Consider the following 17,172-nt stretch of genomic DNA (forward strand, 5'->3'; position numbering starts at 1 on the left):
TAGTTCATCTCTCACCTTGCTTGTTTCTGAACCCAGAAAGGAATGAATGGCAATAGAAATATGTAGTGAAATTTTGAATTTTCTTGTTGCAGAACATGCATTTTCAAAGACGACGCGTTATGGGCATGTATTGGGCCCAAGGTGGGGGGTATAGTCTTTTTGGGCCTTGGATGCTCATTTGTGATCTCTTCTTATAAACGGCCCAAGGCTTGGCTATGTATGGTCGTTTTCATTTATGTCGTCGTATACGTAACACCAAACGTTCCTAAATCCGTAATTTCAATTTCCATGCTGAATCTTCTGCGAGAAGAAGAAAGCGCGAAAATTCGAAACACGAAGGAAGCTCAGAGAGCCATGGCAGGAGCTGATTCACAGAAGCAACTCTTTACTCTGATTCGCGACTTTGCCTCGGAGAAATCACAAGGAGGTGGTGTTCGTACTACTATGCTCTTAGCATTCTCAGTTTGATTTCCATGAAAATTTAGGATAAACTGACAAGAAATTCCTCCTTGAATCTCACGCTTACCTAAATCTATCCAATTCTCGATTAGACACAATAGGTTACAGCATTCGCATTTTCTGTTGAATTTGAAAAATTAATCCGATTCGAAATCTAGTATCGTTTCTCGTTCCCCAAACGGCGAGTGTATTTGTGGTGTCGTGGCGTTAATTTGACTGCGTATGTTTCTGCTTCGAGCTATGCAGAGAGAAGAGTGGTTGGCCTCAAGAAGCGAATTGAAGAGCTGCGATCGGAGCTTGATGCCGGCAATCTGGAGCTAGAAGGCGCCAAGAGACACAAGGAAACCACAGAGCAAGAGCTCAGAGGCTATGAAGTCCAGTTGGCTTTGAGCGAGGCTTCGATTCAAGCACTAGAGGTCTTTACTTTGTTATTTTTGTGGTTTCTTATGGATTTCCTCCCTCCCTATGTGATTGTTTCCAATTTGATGAGTTTTCGGCTGAATTTTCACTTATAGGCAAGGATTTCTCAGATTCAGAATGAAATAGCCATTGTTGGATCTGAAGTGGAGGCTGTCAAGGTATGGTGAGACCTTACTTTATTTCTGATTTTTAATCGACTTCAATGAAGTTCTTTGAATTTGCACTCTTATGCTGTTTATGTTTTCTTCTTTTCAACCTCAATTGTATGGGAAATTTTTTGCTCATCATCCAAAGAATGAAGACGGAGCTAAGCGGTAAAAAGCCACAACTCCTTTTTCTCATTTATGAATTTTTGAGTTCTCACATGAAAAAGAAAAAGGGGAAAAATAAGAGAGGAGATAAGCAAGAAAGTAGACTAACATTTACGTTTTTGTTGTGTGTTCATATGGTCCATGCAGAGACGAGTTCATTAGACTAATGTTTGAGGTGAATGCTAAGATAAGGTCAGTATCTGTTATTCAGATGCATTGTTTATTAGTGCTCATATTCAGATTTAATTGAAAGCACCAAAACTCAATTTGATATCTGTCTGCACTGCTGTACTAATGCATATATATATATGGAATTTAGCATCTACTTGTATTTGCCAAAAATATTGTTCAGTGATTCAATGGTTATTCAGGTTCCCAATGAAAGTAAACGTTCCCTGTCAATCAGTATCAGTATCATTTTAACTTTTTCATCAAATGGTGGAAAGGGTTAACTGTTAAACAAGTGGCATGCACACCGTTATAGGATGGAGTACTGCATTGCCACTTTTCATCGAAAGTCTTCTATCTACGTGGAATTATTGTTAATTAGAAGAAAATCATCACCTGCATGAGGAATGTAATTACACTGACTTCCAATTGCACTCATATAAATTATTTATGAAAGTTTCAAGATGACATGCTATCAGTCTAACCAATTGTTAGTACATTGCAGCATGTACAGGAAGGAATCTGTCATTTCCTGTAATGCTTTCAATCATCACTCCATGCTGTGTTCAAAGTTTGAAGTTTGCTTACTAAATTGTTCTGCTTCCATACATCAACTACCGAGGATTTCTTGCTGATTTAATGAATTTATCACTGCCCTGGGCTGTGATCTTTCTATATGGAAAATTTAGTAACCCCTTTCTTTGGTATTCTTGGGCTTATGAGTTATGACCTTTAGCTCCCTTGCAACACCTACCAGAACAAGTTATTTCACAGTTTGAATAGGCTAATAACTTCCAACTTCCAACTTCCAACATAACAAGATATCTTTCCACGTGCTTTACTGCCATTGCATCATGATTATATTAGAAGTTGTTCCCCTTCTTTTCCTGAGTAAAGGTTGCATGCTTGTGTGATTGTGCTACACATATGTGCATTATCTTTCAGCTGGATGACTATATGCTTAACTAATATAGGAAATTCCAAGAGTCTATTGCTCAAGAATTTCAGCTGCAGAATGACATTGGAACTGTAGAAGGTGATGGCATTGAAAGAATTCCTATCTTCTAATTTTGCCTCTTAGTATATGTTTTCTTTGTTTTGTTTCCCCGGTGGTATTGTTCTTGATTCGTGGCTCTGAACTTCGTTACAAAGAAGCATATTCTCCTATATTCAATTTCTGTGACAATTCATTTACCTTTTACCCCAAAGAGTTTGCTTCCAGAACCTTGTATGAATATCTTGCAATTGCAATGGTTTCTGACACTGTAATTCCACTTATCTGATGACTGAAGCTTTTTCCAGAACCTAACTTTCAGTAATGTTCTCAAGTCATGGGCACATCATTTTCAATAATGTTTATCCAGTCTATTTATTCAAGAATATAGTTTAGCTAGTCATAAAAGTCTGATCATTTTCCTGCCAACTTCTATTACGTTACATATTGTACAGCTTTTGTTATATTGCTTATTTATTGTTTCTATAGAACTGTGAACTGACATATCCTCAAGAAAACACCCTATTTTCCCTACCTTTTCTGCTCAATTTTAAGTGCCTTCTTCCTATAATAAATATCATCACTTTTTTCCTTTTGTTTCAGAAGTTCAAAATTGCACAACAGATAGACCCATTGAAGTTCCTTTGATGGCGCTTGAGAATATGATTGCCGATATAATTTCTGAAACAAATAAGGAGAAAGAAGAATACCTACAAGAACAGAAGGTTCAAAAGCAGGTAAGAAGTTGGTCCTCCTGCGTTGATGTCAATAATATAATGTCCTTTTCAATTGGTTTAAGCCTTTCTTATCACAATAAACATCCCAAAGTGTTCATTCTTTTAGACTTTTAGCATCAGCTGAAACTTTTCGGTAGATCTGTGAAAATAAGCTGATCTACTGTCATGGTCTTTATCCTTGCAGGCCCAGCTGGAGCTGTGTGATCTTGAAAGGAAGATATCTATGATTGAGGAGATAGTGAAAGAAACAAAAGCATTGCAGGATTTAACAAGATATCCTTACCCAGAATACATCAGTTACTGCCATTATAGGGGTGATAGATTAGGCTTACCTCTTTCTTCAGACTATAGAAAGAACAATAAATAGAATTGATAGAGGGGGAAATATTTTTCCTGCCAATATTCATATTTTACAGGTAAGACGATCACCTAAATTGACTCATAAAAATTTTCAAATAAAATCTTCTTCACTTGGAAAGTTCTATTGCTAAAAGCTGTTCATGAAAATTTTGAGCTTCTTATTTGAACTTCCCAATCTCCTGTTCTCCACGGGATTTGGTTTCAAAGCAGATATAGAAGAAAACCAGTAACCTTTAGATGCTTGTAAGCAGCTAAAATTTCTATTTCTTTGGATCTCTGATATTTGAAAATTTTTTCTTGAGCTTTTCCCTTGTTCACTTTTATCCCTCAAAAAGGGTTTTGTTATATCTGGCTTTTTCTTTTTGGGTTCAAGTAAACAATGTAACTAGATTCCTGTGGGATTTTTTTTTTTTTAATAAACATCAGAGATATATAAAAAGGAGCAAAAATCCAGCATACATCAGGGCATCAATATGGATGGCCTGGGATATTCCTGTGGGGGATGTTATCTGATACTCTATGGATTCAACTATCACTAAAATAATGTTGTTTATGATGAGAATAAACAAAACATGTGCCTTTGACTGGAAACAAGCAGACTTCTGAATTGGAACAGACTTGTGCTTTACTGGGTGAGGAGTTGCAGAAGAGATGCATTTGTCCCCATTGTCATTTAGACAATGTGGAGAATCTGAGTGGAATTCCTCAGACAAATGAGGTGAACTGAGATTTTGTAAGTATACTTCCTATATTTGCTGCATTTGAGATGTTGATAGCACAATCAGATATCAATAGCGAATGAGAAGCTTAAGAACCACACTTGACACTTTACAGCCTCGCGTTGAAAAGATTCATTAGGGTCCCGCTTCCTTCAAAATTGTGAAAATATGAGATGATGTTGATTTTTTGCTTGTTGAAAGTTTTATATAGATAATTCAGACACTCTAATATCTCCTATAATTTTTTCATTAATCTTTATGCCAAATCATCCTTAAGTCTCTTGCCGTATAATTTGCTATTACATGCGATTGGAAGTAATGCAAATCGTAGTTTCATATAATTTATAATTAGAACTTATTTGACTGTACTTTCCATCTGAAAAATCAAACTGACGACTCCAATTCGAAAGTAATTTAATGGCAATGTAAAGAAAAAAAAAAAGAATATAAGACCATAATATACTGACAAACCCAGCTTTCAGCAACATAACTAACAAAAGGCCAGCTGCATCCACTACCTTCCTCTTTTTCTATACTTCGCGTTTCTATGTTAATGGTGCTTTAAGTTCCATATCCTTAGCAATAAACGATAGCAAAGTAGATTTCGCTTCCTCATCACTGTTGCTTGGTATCTGAAATAATGATTTTGTTAGTCTTATTACTATGAATTTTGAAATTATCTTGGAGACTTGCTTTTGCATTTCCAAAATTTAATTTATCAGAAGTTAAAGTACTGATATAGATTTGAAGTAACTTTAGAGTCCGCCATATCTTACTGATGGTTTGCTTGTTGATGTCCTGGGAAGAATTGTTTGCATTGCTATAACTCTTGGATTGCTTGATTTAACAACTTCCACCTGTATAGAAAATAGAGCAGAGACTGGTCGATGATCAGAGAATTTACTTTCACTGCGAAAATAGGACAGTTGCCTCACTCCCTTTCCATACCATAGAATTCTGTCACACCTGCAGCCATAAGTAGATGCACTAAAATGGAGAAGCTTCTTCTTAACCATGAACACTAAAGAGGTAATATTTTAATCAGCCTTGGCAGTTATGAGGAACCAAATGCCCCATATCTCCTGGCCTTGTTTCTGGATATTCATATAATGAACGAGAATATATTAGATTGGATAACTAACTATACCATGCTGGAGTTCTTTGCTTTTCTCCTGATCTCATTGGAAGGCCACCCGAATACCGATTGAAGTATGATGCAGAATACTTGTATGTTGGTGCAAATTCTATGTTTCCCTCACTCCAACCTTGAAATACTCCACCTTCTTCTAGTTCCTTCCGAAGCTGATCAAACTCTTGCAGTGCTCTCCAGTCTTGCTTCTTTATCAGATTCCTTGCAAAATTGTCTCCCACGTATAATCTATAGTTGAGATCTCCTAACCAGAAGATCTTACTGTTCAACATGTTGCATTTTATTAATTTTATGTGTGATTCTAGCTCACTTAGCTATATTAAATATATATTACGCTCTGCATTCTTCACATAGTTAAGATATACTTCTGCTGATCCATACCAGCACAGTAATTGCGAACCCAACTAACAAACCTATCAATAATATTTTGGTGAATTGCTATCAGCTGCTGGAAACAAAATGCTGGGTCTTGAAGCAGGGACTAAGAAGATCCTGACTGGTTTGAAATGAGAAAGCGTAAGAAAGGTCTGTCTTTTCCATGTTTATACTTTGGTTCTTGCTTGAAATGGCACCTAGTATTTGCTTATTAAACTGTGCAATTGTTTAACTGTCTACTGTTTGGATTATCTTATTTACCCATACTGGTTGAAACTTTTTTTTGTAAAGAAAACCACTTACTCGTGTCCTAAGATTGACAGAGGATGAGGAATGTCATCATCTTTAGACGATCTGGGGAAAGTAGTTCGCCTGAAAATCTTGGAGACTTGGCGGTTTCTTCGAACTTCATCCCCTTTCTTCTCACCAGATGCTAAGTGTGCTGCAATGAAGCAAAAAGTGGTTCCTTCAATTGACATGCTAACAGAAACTGAACCTTTGTTTCCCAGCCACCCCATAAAGCCACAAGGCACAGAACTGACTTTCACATTTGATATGCAATACTTTCTGAGCAATTCCCTCTTCATCCATACACTGATAAACACTCCCACCATTTTCTTGCTTGCCATTAGCTTATACTTGCTGCCCTTGTATGGCTTCTCATGTCGAGTGCCGGGGCACTCTCTGATTGGGGTGCCAGGACTGCTGCTAAAACTTACCCTTTCGGACTGTGGGGTCATTGTGTAGTGATCATAGTTGTCACTTGAAACTGAATTTAACATGGGCGTCAACCATGGGCATCCATATTTGTCATTTAGGGTTTTCCCTATCAGCAGGTTCCAGTTTGTTGCTTTGGTAGGATCTTCTGCTCCAAATATCGTTTGAGCCGTTAGAGGTACTATCTCTTGAAATCTGCAGGTGGAAAATTGCAATTTTGTAATAATTTCTTCCTAGAACACAAACTAAGCTTCAAGCAGTACCTACCCTAGAACATAGAGATCAGCAGCATCCATGGGATTTAACCATTCGTCCAAATCTACAGTTAAGCTCCCTACCGGAGACCTTCCGCCTACGTTCCATGTTCCCACAAATATTCTGAAGGTGTTGTAGATACAATTGTCAGGTAAGGTAAACTAAATCAAGTTTCCTTCCTACTTCTCACAAGAAAAATAAGATGAGACTCCTACCTTAACTTATTTGCTATGACTCTCCCCAAGGACCTTGTGAGAGCCTCAGCGGTGTAGTCGTCACTTCCATCTTCATAATCATCTGGAAGACAAAAGCTTTGTTAACTAAAGGAGATAACAGAGGATTGAAATGGAGAGGCATAGAAATGAATTAACCTGAAGCTTCACTGATGAAATGAAATGGATCATCAGCTCTCTTGTTCTTCCTCTTAAACCACTTATAGACTCCTCTGCGTTTAGACGTCTGTTTTAATATGTCCATAGCTCAGAATAAGGATCAACTTAGTGCAACTCCTCTTACCTAGTTGAGATGGAAGCAGTTGATCCCCTAAAATGGCCGCCAGTTTTGACATTCTCGTTACCTGATGTGGGTTTTGGTGCTGGTAATCATTGTGTTGATCGTTCCTTCGCTCCCATACAAAGGACCCTATGAGATTGAAACAAAGAGACAAATGTATTATATTACACTTAGAGCGATAATTCCAAGAGGCTTTTCTCGGATTTAATAGTATAATTTAAAAAACAAAAGTGATTCGAAAAGGAACCAAAACGATATTGGCCTCACAAGTCACAAGGTTCTATCATTTGGTTGATGATTAGAGTGGTTAAAAGTTGTGTCCCTATTTGTGGTTGGTGTTGGTCACGTATGGCCCGTGGTGAAGTTTACTGGTGAGTTTTTTTATTATTATTCTTTTTAGGTCAAAACATATGTAATCTCTAATCTCATGACTTTTTCAAAATATGCCAAGTACATGATATGGAGTGAAAATGACCAACGAGAGCAACTATTATGTAAGGGAAGTGTTACGGATCTTATTGGAATCTTAGTTATCACAATTGCTGTTGAGGTGCATGCACAAGATTTATTGTCTGCTTGGCAGAGCGGAAATGGAAGTGGATCTGCTAACGGATCCGCTTCCCACTTCCGCTATGCTAAACAACACAGTGGAACCAGCGAATCCGTTGCAGCTTTTTGGCATGGGTCTCACGTCAAAAAATTGCAGCCTTTTGTTTTCTTTTAATTTTTTAAAGTGTGGGTCCCACACTTTTATATAAAATATTATTATTTAATGATTTAAATATAATTATATTTTAATAAAAAATATAAATTAATTATAATTATGCATTTATAATTATTTTAACAATATATTTAATATTGAAATAAAATAATTAAAATTTAAAAATATAAATAAAATATTTATATTTTAAGACTTTTAATTTTAATACATAATGATAAATTAAAAAATACAATAAATGTAACAAAATTTATTTGATTAATTAAATATAAATTAAAAAATACAATAAATATAAGTTTAATTAATTTGATTAATTAAAAAAATACTTAAAATTAATTGTAAATATAAATTATATTTGATTAATTAAATTAATACTTAAAATTAATTTTAATGAGAATTATATTATTAGATTAATTTTAATTTAAAAATAAAATTAATATTATAATACTTTATTTCAACAGTTTTTCCGTTAACGTCAGTTTTTAGTTCACCAAACACCTCAAAGCATATTTCACAATTTTAAGCTCAGCATATTTTTCACAACATTTCCGTTAGCATTAAAAATCTAGTTTTCCGCTCTGTCAAACAAAGCCTAAATGTTCGTACACTTCAACAACTGTGATAAAGGTTGCTGGGGTATTATTTTTTTTGTCCGCTTTAGTTGAGACTTCTCTGGATAAGTTACATTAACTACCATCAAAGCTACGGCTTCTTTTTACTTTTGGATTCTTTTGCACAAAATGGTTCATATCTCAGAGGTTCCTCTCCACAACCCAATCAGTTACCGTTGCTGTCAACTGTAGCCAATTAGGTTGCTTATTTTTATTGACTATTTTTTAGATATTAGAGATTTTTGACCGTTCAAAGAAGTTTTTCCTCTTATGGTGGTGCAGTTTTCATTTGAATCTGATGTAAGGAATGAAGAGAAATTTACTACAGATTCATTTGTGGCATCAAGTTATTGGACATTTCGAGGCTTGGGTTGGGATACTGTAATAACTGCTGTAGCTTTCAAAGTCCGCGACATTCCAACTAGAATTTCAAAAAATGGAAGCTTTTGCAGGTATACATCAACATCAATTTTAATTACATATATATATATATATACACAGAGAAATTCTCCTAGGTTGACCAAAAGTGTGAACCAAGTTTGTGAACTTGTTTTTCAACCATAGATGTGGTGGGTCACATAATAAATGAATGTATGGCCCCCACTTATGTTGTGTTTTATTATAATCATTGGATTTTGGTTCACAAACTTGTCCACACTTTTTGATCCACATAGGAGAATTCATATATATACATGTATATGCAGTTTTGTCCCATGTAGGTCACCAATATTTTAATAATTGGTGATAATTAATTGCCTATTTGCCTTGGCACCAATATTGAACCAAAATGCTTGAAGTCTATATCGACTTATTAAATACTCTTTTTTTTCCCCAAATTTGTAAATGAAACGTTGAGTTGCAGGCTTCTGGTTGATTGACCATAAGATCAGTGACTGAGGTTTGATTTGGTACAGAATTTTAATCAAGAATTTTCTCTCTGATAGAAATATAAGAAATCTATAGAATAGTATTAAGATGATTATCTCAAAGTTCATCATTTTATTCATATAATGTTCCTTTTATAGAAACCAAATAGTATGTGAAGAGTCATCACATTTATGATATAATCCTTATACATGTAATGTATAAGGACATCCACATTCTTTGTATTAGTCACATACATTCATCATAACACACTCCCTTCCTTTCAACAAGACCTGTTTTCAAAGTTGAATTTCGATGTCTCTCTCTTGGTGGGTAAACAAATAAAAGCCTGTGAATTTGTTCAAAACTATTAAGGAAAAAAAAATTAATGATACCTAACTATTTTCTTCTTCTTCTTTTTTTTTTAAGAATTGTCTGAATCATGAGGAGTTGATATATATATATATATATTTTTTCATATTAGGGATTCAAGGTATTTCATGTTCGGGTTTTTCCATTTTTCAATCGATTCACCAAATTTGACTACATTCTCAAGGAAAAGAATACAGAGGGCCGGGTGCCATCTCATGTACATCAAACTGAGTTGAGATGGCAAAATTCGTAAAATTTGAATATGATAATCTAAATTCTAAACCCTAAAACAAAAAAAAAGAATTTGGAACTCTTAGTACCTCAAGAGTAGAAGAAATCTATAAGAAATCGCAATTTTAGGTCTACATAACATTAATTCGAAAACCCCATACCCTAAACTTGTTAAACAACACACCTGACTTCCGGAGCCATGCTAGATTCCTTCTGTAACTTGAAAGTTACAGTTTGTTTTTCATTAGACAGAAATTGATTTCTGCTTGTTCTTGCATCTGAAGCCAAATGCTGCCTGAACATTGCAATGAAAGCTTCCACTCTCTTATTCAATTCCTCCTCAGACATCACTGGAGTAGCACCCTCGCCATCGATTTTAAGATTCTCTTGCTCTGGCTCTGGCTCTGGCTCAATTTCATCTTCAACACTTGTGATCTTGATTGATTCGCTGCTTGCTTCGACACTAACAGGCCTCCTATGTCGTTTCTTCTTCTTAATTCTCATCTCTTCCCTGCAATTGCTTTCTGGAGTTTCAGGTTTAGCATAAATAGAACAGAAAAATATGGCTATTAAGACCAAGTTGAGGACCAAGAACACCCGTACACGCCATTGCTCCACAAAACAGAACTTCACAACATGTTTTAAACAAGAAATGAGAAGAGCCATTGTTCCTGCTGTTAACAAAATTGTGTCACAAGTGCTATATATAGAGAGAAGAGAGAGAGAATGGGGAAATGGGCATCCAGTAGTGTTTTTTTTTTTTAAATGCAGCCTGGGCTAGGCATGAATGGTATGATGATAAAAGGGACTAGACTAATAACAGTAGTAGCTGCTGTGGGAGACAAGCAGACATATTGCACCTGCAAGAGTGCAGTCATCATATGATTGTTCCAACGTAGTACCACTTCCTTGGCTTTTGTGTTTGATTGGTCTTCGCGTGCTCGGCACACTAAAAAAAAATAGAAAATAATGCTTTGCATAATAAAAAAAAATAGAGAATAAAATAACAATAAAGAACTTCTTCTAAAGAGTTATATATCTTCCCAGTTTCCTGCATTCACATATATATATATATATATGGTACTATTAGTATTGCAAATCTCAACACCAAATCGAGTCAAAATGAATTTAGGTGTGCAAAAGAGAGAAGAAAAGTGGAGATATGATGGATGTTGAAGCAGCTGGAGCAAAAGCAAGAGAGGAATCTCCTATCACATCTTGCATTACCCTTTGGCTTGAAAGGAGACCAAAATCAACAGTTAGTGAACCAAACTTTTGTTGGAACGAATCGTGATAGTCCTAAGCACGCCTATTTAACACCCTTTGTCAATCATTGAAAACAACCCCACATGACCAATAGGTTCAGAGACATCCTTTATATCTTTTTGGGGTTTGTTGGGTTTTTGTTTTGTCCAAAGAGGGGCTACTTTTTCTGTGAAAAAAGGTGCAAACTTTGTACTATTTCCTATCATTTGCATCGATTTCTATTGCAAATGAAGCAATGAAAATTCCAATGCCAAACAGGGATCCACAGCAGTTTACCACATTGTTAAAATGATCCCAAACCTATTGAATTAAATGGCACCCTTTGATTCTACAACTTCCAGAGCTTTTGCCAGTCAATCAGGCAACTTTTGCAGATGATATATATTTAATGTAATTAGTAATAGTAGGGAAGAAAGAAGAGCAAATATCTTGGATAAATTTTCCAAGAAAATGGAGACATAAGTAATGATGTAGTTAATAGGATTAAAAATGGATGGAATAAGTGGAAGAGTGCATCCGGGGTTTTATGCAACCGAAGAATTCCCTTAAGATTGAAGGGAAAATTCTATAGGTCAGCCATTTGACCTATAATGATGTATGGTTCAGAGTGTTGGGCTATCAAAAAACAACATATCCAAAAAAAGCATGTAGCAGATATGCGAATGCTTCGTTGGATGTGTGGTCACACTAGGAAAGATAGGATAAAAAATGAGATTATTAGATCTAAGGTAGGAGTAACACATATTGAAGGTAAGTTAAGAGAAAATCGTTTAAGATGGTATGGACATGTTTAACGTAGATATAGCAATGCGGCGGTGAGGATAATTGAGAGAATTTGTATAGAAGAGAGTAGGAGGTGGTGAGATAGACCTAACAAGACATGGCTTGAAATAATAAGAAATGATATGACATGCATAGGAGTGAATGAACGTATGATCTATGATAGAAATGAATGGAGAAAACAAATACATATGATGAATTCCCGATGATGTTCTCATAGACTCATGTAGTCAACCCCAAACTTTTGGGATGAAGGCTCGGATGATGATGATGAGGGAAGAAAGAAGAGCAGAAGTGAAAGGGCTAAGCTAGAGACAACAAGTCATATTTAAAAGTAAAATTAAAATTCAATATATAACAATGATCCCAAGTTACCAATGGGAAACACTATAGCTCATTATGTGCAGCTACTTTATAAACCAATCTATTTAGTAAAGAGTGTGATCAAGAATGACAATAGAGCAGTTGTATTGCTTAAACTATCTGTCATTGAGAACACTCTAGGTAGTCACCTTCACTACTACCACTTTTTCCCAGAGAAACAAAATAACCTACACGCATGCCAAAAGGCATAATGTGTGTGTGTAAGCACTCCTCATCATATAGTCCTGTACAGCTATAATTATCAACAGCTATATCATTTTAAGATGATAACCTAAATCCCACTTGAGAGTGGCAACATTTAGTCATTTTCCGTCTCCTCTATTTCATGTCTAAAAATTTTTTGCCAAAAAAATGAATATAAACTTTGTTACATTTTAGATAGATTTTCTAGCCCACCAGAGGAGCCAATTTGTAGCATTTATTCTCTAGAACCAATGTATAGTCACTCCTCGGATAATTTCGCATAAGGCATTCTGAATTTCTAAGGAACAGACTAATTCATTGTGTAAAGCACAACAGGATGGCCAATTTATCTCAGTTGAGATACATATGAGAGTGCTCAGAAGGGAACTAACCTGACGAGCAACCTAAGCCAGTCCCTGACTATCTATAGTTGTTTGACCCCTTCGTGCCTCTTTGTGTTGGTCTTTTCAGGAGAATTGATTTTATCAGGGGCTGCTTGCAGGTTCCTTCTTGTATTGTATTTAAGAATCCCACCATTGCCAGCATGACTATGAGATCCATTCATTTGTTTGAATTCAATGGCATCGTGCAAATCAGAATTGACTAAATGCACACTCACCATATCAGTATCAGACACAGAACATGGAACTGCTGACTGCACTACAGCCTCACCTTTCTGTTTAGTGAACAAAGGCTCACCTTCTTTTATCAAAGAATCATTTTCCGAGTCTAAGTCCTTTTTCACGGAATTCTGTACACTTCCAGATTTATCTAAAGCCTTCATGCTCACTGTAACATTTCTTGAGCCAGATATATAGGATCTACCTCAACTTTAATCACTGTTAATCCAGGATTCAGAAGTGGCAGTGACTTCATGTTAGCACCATTCTCATCTTTGGCTGATATTTGCCAGATTTGACATAACCCTTGAGCAAAAATGCCTTGCAATGGGTAAGAGCAGAAGTCGGTTGACAAGATTACAATTTACAAGACAAGATCAGGATCTTAGAGGACTGAGGAAAGGTGACATCCCTATTCTGCACTTTCCCGGTCTTTTTTCCTTCATGGGATATCCTCATTCATCTATAGAGCAGTTGTTTAGGGGCTGCAAATTTGCTGTAGACCATTAGATTTTTTGTTCACAGCAATGCTCTCTGTCTTGAAAGAGATTACCGGTACATGCCTCCTCATTAGGCTTAACAATCCAATTGGATGTTTTGCACTGTGAAGGAATAGAAGAAGCTTGACAACATTTCAAGAGCTGATTCAGAAGGGATTTGCGTGAGTTAGCTTTTCCATTACCAAATTGAGTTTTTCTTCTTTACAATTTGCGGGCTGTATAAATTTTTCTCACCTTCCTAGAAAAATATTCGATTGTTTCCATATTCTCACTCACAACAAAAGGTATAGTACACTTCCCTTCATACTTGTCACTTGCTTTCATGATATCCTCATTCTTTGTTCCAGCTTCTATCCAGTGAATTTGCTTCAAAAGCAGGTATTCTCTGATCCATTTCTGTTACAGCAATAACTGTTTAAAATACTCGGATTCAATGCTTCATCGATCATCGTCCATGTCAGAAGTTTTTATTGTTTGAAATCCTGAATACAAAGAAGAAGGTACCAGGGGCTTAGTTCCAGGATTTCTCTGCGAAGTCGCATCTTTATTTGTGAGTTGTCCATTCATAGGCAGCCCTTTGTCATCCTGCACTTTCTCCAGTTTATCCCGCATCCAATACCGCTCTGCTCTTAGATCCGTTAGTCTGTTACAATACCCTCTGCCTCCTGGAGCTGTGATTCAAGCTCATAAATCTTCCCTTGCTGGCACAAGGACGTTAGCTCTGCTTCATTTGTCCGAAAAGCGTGAAACGGTGCTCATAGAAATTCTAATTGTTAACAACATTTTAAAAAGTATTTAAGGGCAGGCCATGCAACTAAAATCTACAAGTGTAACAGGCACCTGTCGTCCCAGTTTGATTTAAAACAAAAGAATCAAAAAGCACAGAGTGAAGTAAGTGTAAACAAATCTCACTAAACAAACGGCTGCCTTTGGCTAAGGCACTAAAATCAAGAGATAAAAATTGGTCTACTAGTACTCTGTAAGCAATGATACTCAATTAATATTGTCATCAGCAAACTCTCTTCCCAAACCTATTCGAAAACACACCCCACTACACAAAATGGCATATAGGCCTATATCTTAAAATGTTTAGTATAACAGGGTAACTTTTAAGGTTCTGATCAATTCATATGGCCCAGATGGCAATAAACTTGTCCAGTGATATCAAACAAGATCAAGCAGCAACCCTTTGGTGCCTCTACAGTTAAAAGTTAACTTAGCTCCAAATTTATATGAGCTCACAACTCCTTAGGGTGTCTTCAAATCTTGGTCAAATGAAAATCTAAATGCCCAAAAGCAAAATAAAATTGAGAAAATGATTCATGACAGATCCATGAAACGTCCAAACATCACTCTATTCATTCCACAGATACAAAACGTTTGCCAGTTGTTTAATGCAATTCACAAAACAAGTACAAACTTTTTTGAAGCTATTGGAAGAAAGCATTTTTTCCATGGAGAAAATTTTGGAAGACTAAGATCCCAATTCTCAACTAAAAATCTAATTTTCAGCTTGGGAGGGTCTTTGCAAAAATATTTATGCAATCTTCACAGAAGGAAAATTAACAATGTTAGTCTATGCCATATCATCTTGTTTCATCCAACTGACCAAACAAAAAAATCTTGTTTCATCCAATCAGTTTATGAAAGTTTGAATTTCAAGCTCGTTCCAGTAATCTTACTAATTTTGCTTCCAGATACTGATGCAGCGATGCTCTTCCTAACTCCATCCTTCCCTTCTCAACTATTCTGATTCTAAGCTTTTCCAATTTTAATTTATGTATTTTACTCTCTGATTCAGGCTTCCGAAAACTTTCAGAATACTTCATCAGAGCGAAATTTGAGTATTGTACTTGAAAATACCTTCGAATCGATCATCTATTTCATGCGCACAAGCAATGCAATCGAAGCCCTTCATCTTTGGCGCTACGAAGTTCCTACTCGAAACGAAGCGCTCTAGCCTCCGATAGCATCGCTCGAGCCGCTGCCTATTTCGCCGTGTTCAGTACTATCTCCGCGTAAGCCTTCTTCAAGGCCTCCATTTTCCTATAATTCCCCAAACAAAACCACAAACGAAGGAAAAAATTCAAAATCACAGCACACTTAATTTCAAAAAAAAAGGAAGAAAATATTTATAATTTAGAAACAATACACAAATATAACGGTCGGAGGCGGCGCCGGTGGTTGAGAAGAGAACGAGTGGTGGTCAGGTGAAATTTACCTCTGATTTTCTTGGGTTTTTTTAGAGGGAAGACCGCTTAGTTGCAGTTACCCTTCCTGTAGTTTGTTTCTGTTGGGAACCGAAGGATGCCTTTTTCTTTGACCGAATTGCCCCTCTATTATTTTGCTATTAAAAAAAGAAAAATATGTACACATCGACATCACTTCCGTTACTTATTTTAGTTGGCCGTTGGGGATCTGGGGCCCACGTTAGTTCTAAAACGTTTTCTGGCGGCATGAACGGTGTTATAGAGGAAGTTTTCCAACTAAGGTGCACGGGAGAGAGCTGTGGGACCCATTTGGCCTGTGCTGGGCAGTGTTTTTACTGTAAATTTCTTTACAAAAATACAACCTTCTATCCAACTTTTTGAAAGAATATTATTAAATTGGTTTTTTTATATATAATTTAATTGTATATGGAGGTACATATTTTTTTTTTAGTACTGGAGAAGAGATGGGGAAAGCTCAAACTCAAGACCTCTATAAAGTATTACACATAAATGTCATCTAAACTATTCGTGGTTCTTAGATACAATGTACTTGAAACTACACTACTTACAATGACATAATTATAAGGACTCTTAAACACCTTAAGGAGACATTTGGTTTGTGTTTTGAAGGGAAATAAGGGTGAGATTAGTATATTATCTTGTTTGATTGAGTTTTAAAGGGTAGAATCCTAAACTCATTCTACTCTCCATTCTCCCTTGGAGAATAACTAAACTCACCGTAATGGTGAGAATGACTATTCTTTATAAGGGAGAATGAATTTTGATATGTAAAAAAAAAATTTACACTTGTTATAAAATATTACTTTATTTCAAAAAAGAAAAAAAAAGAGTAATATAAAAATTGTACTATTAATATTCGCACACTTATCTTTTACTCTTTATTTTATACCAAATATAACCATACTCACCCCATACTCATCTCACACTCACCTCGTACTCATCTCATACTCACCTCATATAATTATGAACCAAATGACTCGTCAGAGTATAGACTCCACAAGGTATTCAAGTATAGTGAATCCAATTAGAATTAATTGCATATTTTATTGTATCGAACAATAGATGCTTAAGTGACTGGTTTAACGGAGAGTTGTAGGGTGAGTTATAACTAACTGCATTAGGCAACTCATATGATTTAAGACAGAACCAATGCCTACAAACACAATGTTGTGACTCACAACACCCAAGCCCTCATTTGTATCTAAAAAGTGCTGCTGCCTTTACCATCGGATAT

The 17,172-nt window shown here is 36.0% G+C and overlaps 3 protein-coding genes across 5 annotated transcripts; 1 reads left to right on the top strand and 2 right to left on the bottom strand.

Annotated features, from left to right (window-relative positions):
- Nucleotides 1–270: 270 nt before the first annotated feature.
- On the top strand, nt 271–4,204 carry LOC120010214. The gene is made up of 9 exons (XM_038860941.1): nt 271–427; nt 706–875; nt 975–1,037; nt 1,174–1,193; nt 1,338–1,382; nt 2,333–2,394; nt 2,956–3,089; nt 3,274–3,362; nt 4,044–4,204. Exons 1-9 carry the CDS (start codon nt 289–291, stop codon nt 4,174–4,176), a joined length of 855 nt encoding a protein of 284 aa, XP_038716869.1. The 5' UTR covers nt 271–288; the 3' UTR covers nt 4,177–4,204.
- LOC120010212 (type IV inositol polyphosphate 5-phosphatase 6-like) lies at nt 3,972–7,547 on the bottom strand. 3 transcript variants are annotated; one of them, XM_038860940.1, is made up of 9 exons: nt 7,182–7,538; nt 7,037–7,110; nt 6,881–6,962; nt 6,678–6,788; nt 5,997–6,605; nt 5,316–5,579; nt 4,945–5,134; nt 4,687–4,800; nt 3,972–4,318 (listed from the first exon to the last, which is right to left on the bottom strand). In XM_038860940.1, exons 4-8 carry the CDS (start codon nt 6,704–6,706, stop codon nt 4,714–4,716), a joined length of 1,179 nt encoding a protein of 392 aa, XP_038716868.1. In that variant the 5' UTR covers nt 6,707–6,788; nt 6,881–6,962; nt 7,037–7,110; nt 7,182–7,538; the 3' UTR covers nt 3,972–4,318; nt 4,687–4,713. The 3 variants fall into 3 exon arrangements, with proteins under 3 accessions (XP_038716868.1, XP_038716866.1, XP_038716867.1); XM_038860938.1 differs by having other exon boundaries at nt 7,037–7,540; XM_038860939.1 differs by lacking the exon at nt 3,972–4,318 and having other exon boundaries at nt 4,945–5,025; nt 5,117–5,134; nt 7,037–7,547.
- Nucleotides 7,548–9,892: 2,345 nt separating this feature from the next.
- Nucleotides 9,893–10,648, bottom strand: LOC120010640. Its single transcript, XM_038861430.1, has 2 exons — nt 10,578–10,648; nt 9,893–10,485 (listed from the first exon to the last, which is right to left on the bottom strand). The coding sequence occupies exon 2, from the start codon at nt 10,476–10,478 to the stop codon at nt 10,146–10,148; it is 333 nt and encodes a 110-aa protein (XP_038717358.1). The 5' UTR covers nt 10,479–10,485; nt 10,578–10,648; the 3' UTR covers nt 9,893–10,145.
- Nucleotides 10,649–17,172: the final 6,524 nt, after the last annotated feature.

Source organism: Tripterygium wilfordii, chromosome 12, assembly GCF_013401445.1.
Source record: "Tripterygium wilfordii isolate XIE 37 chromosome 12, ASM1340144v1, whole genome shotgun sequence".
Taxonomy (NCBI): Eukaryota; Viridiplantae; Streptophyta; class Magnoliopsida; order Celastrales; family Celastraceae; genus Tripterygium; species Tripterygium wilfordii.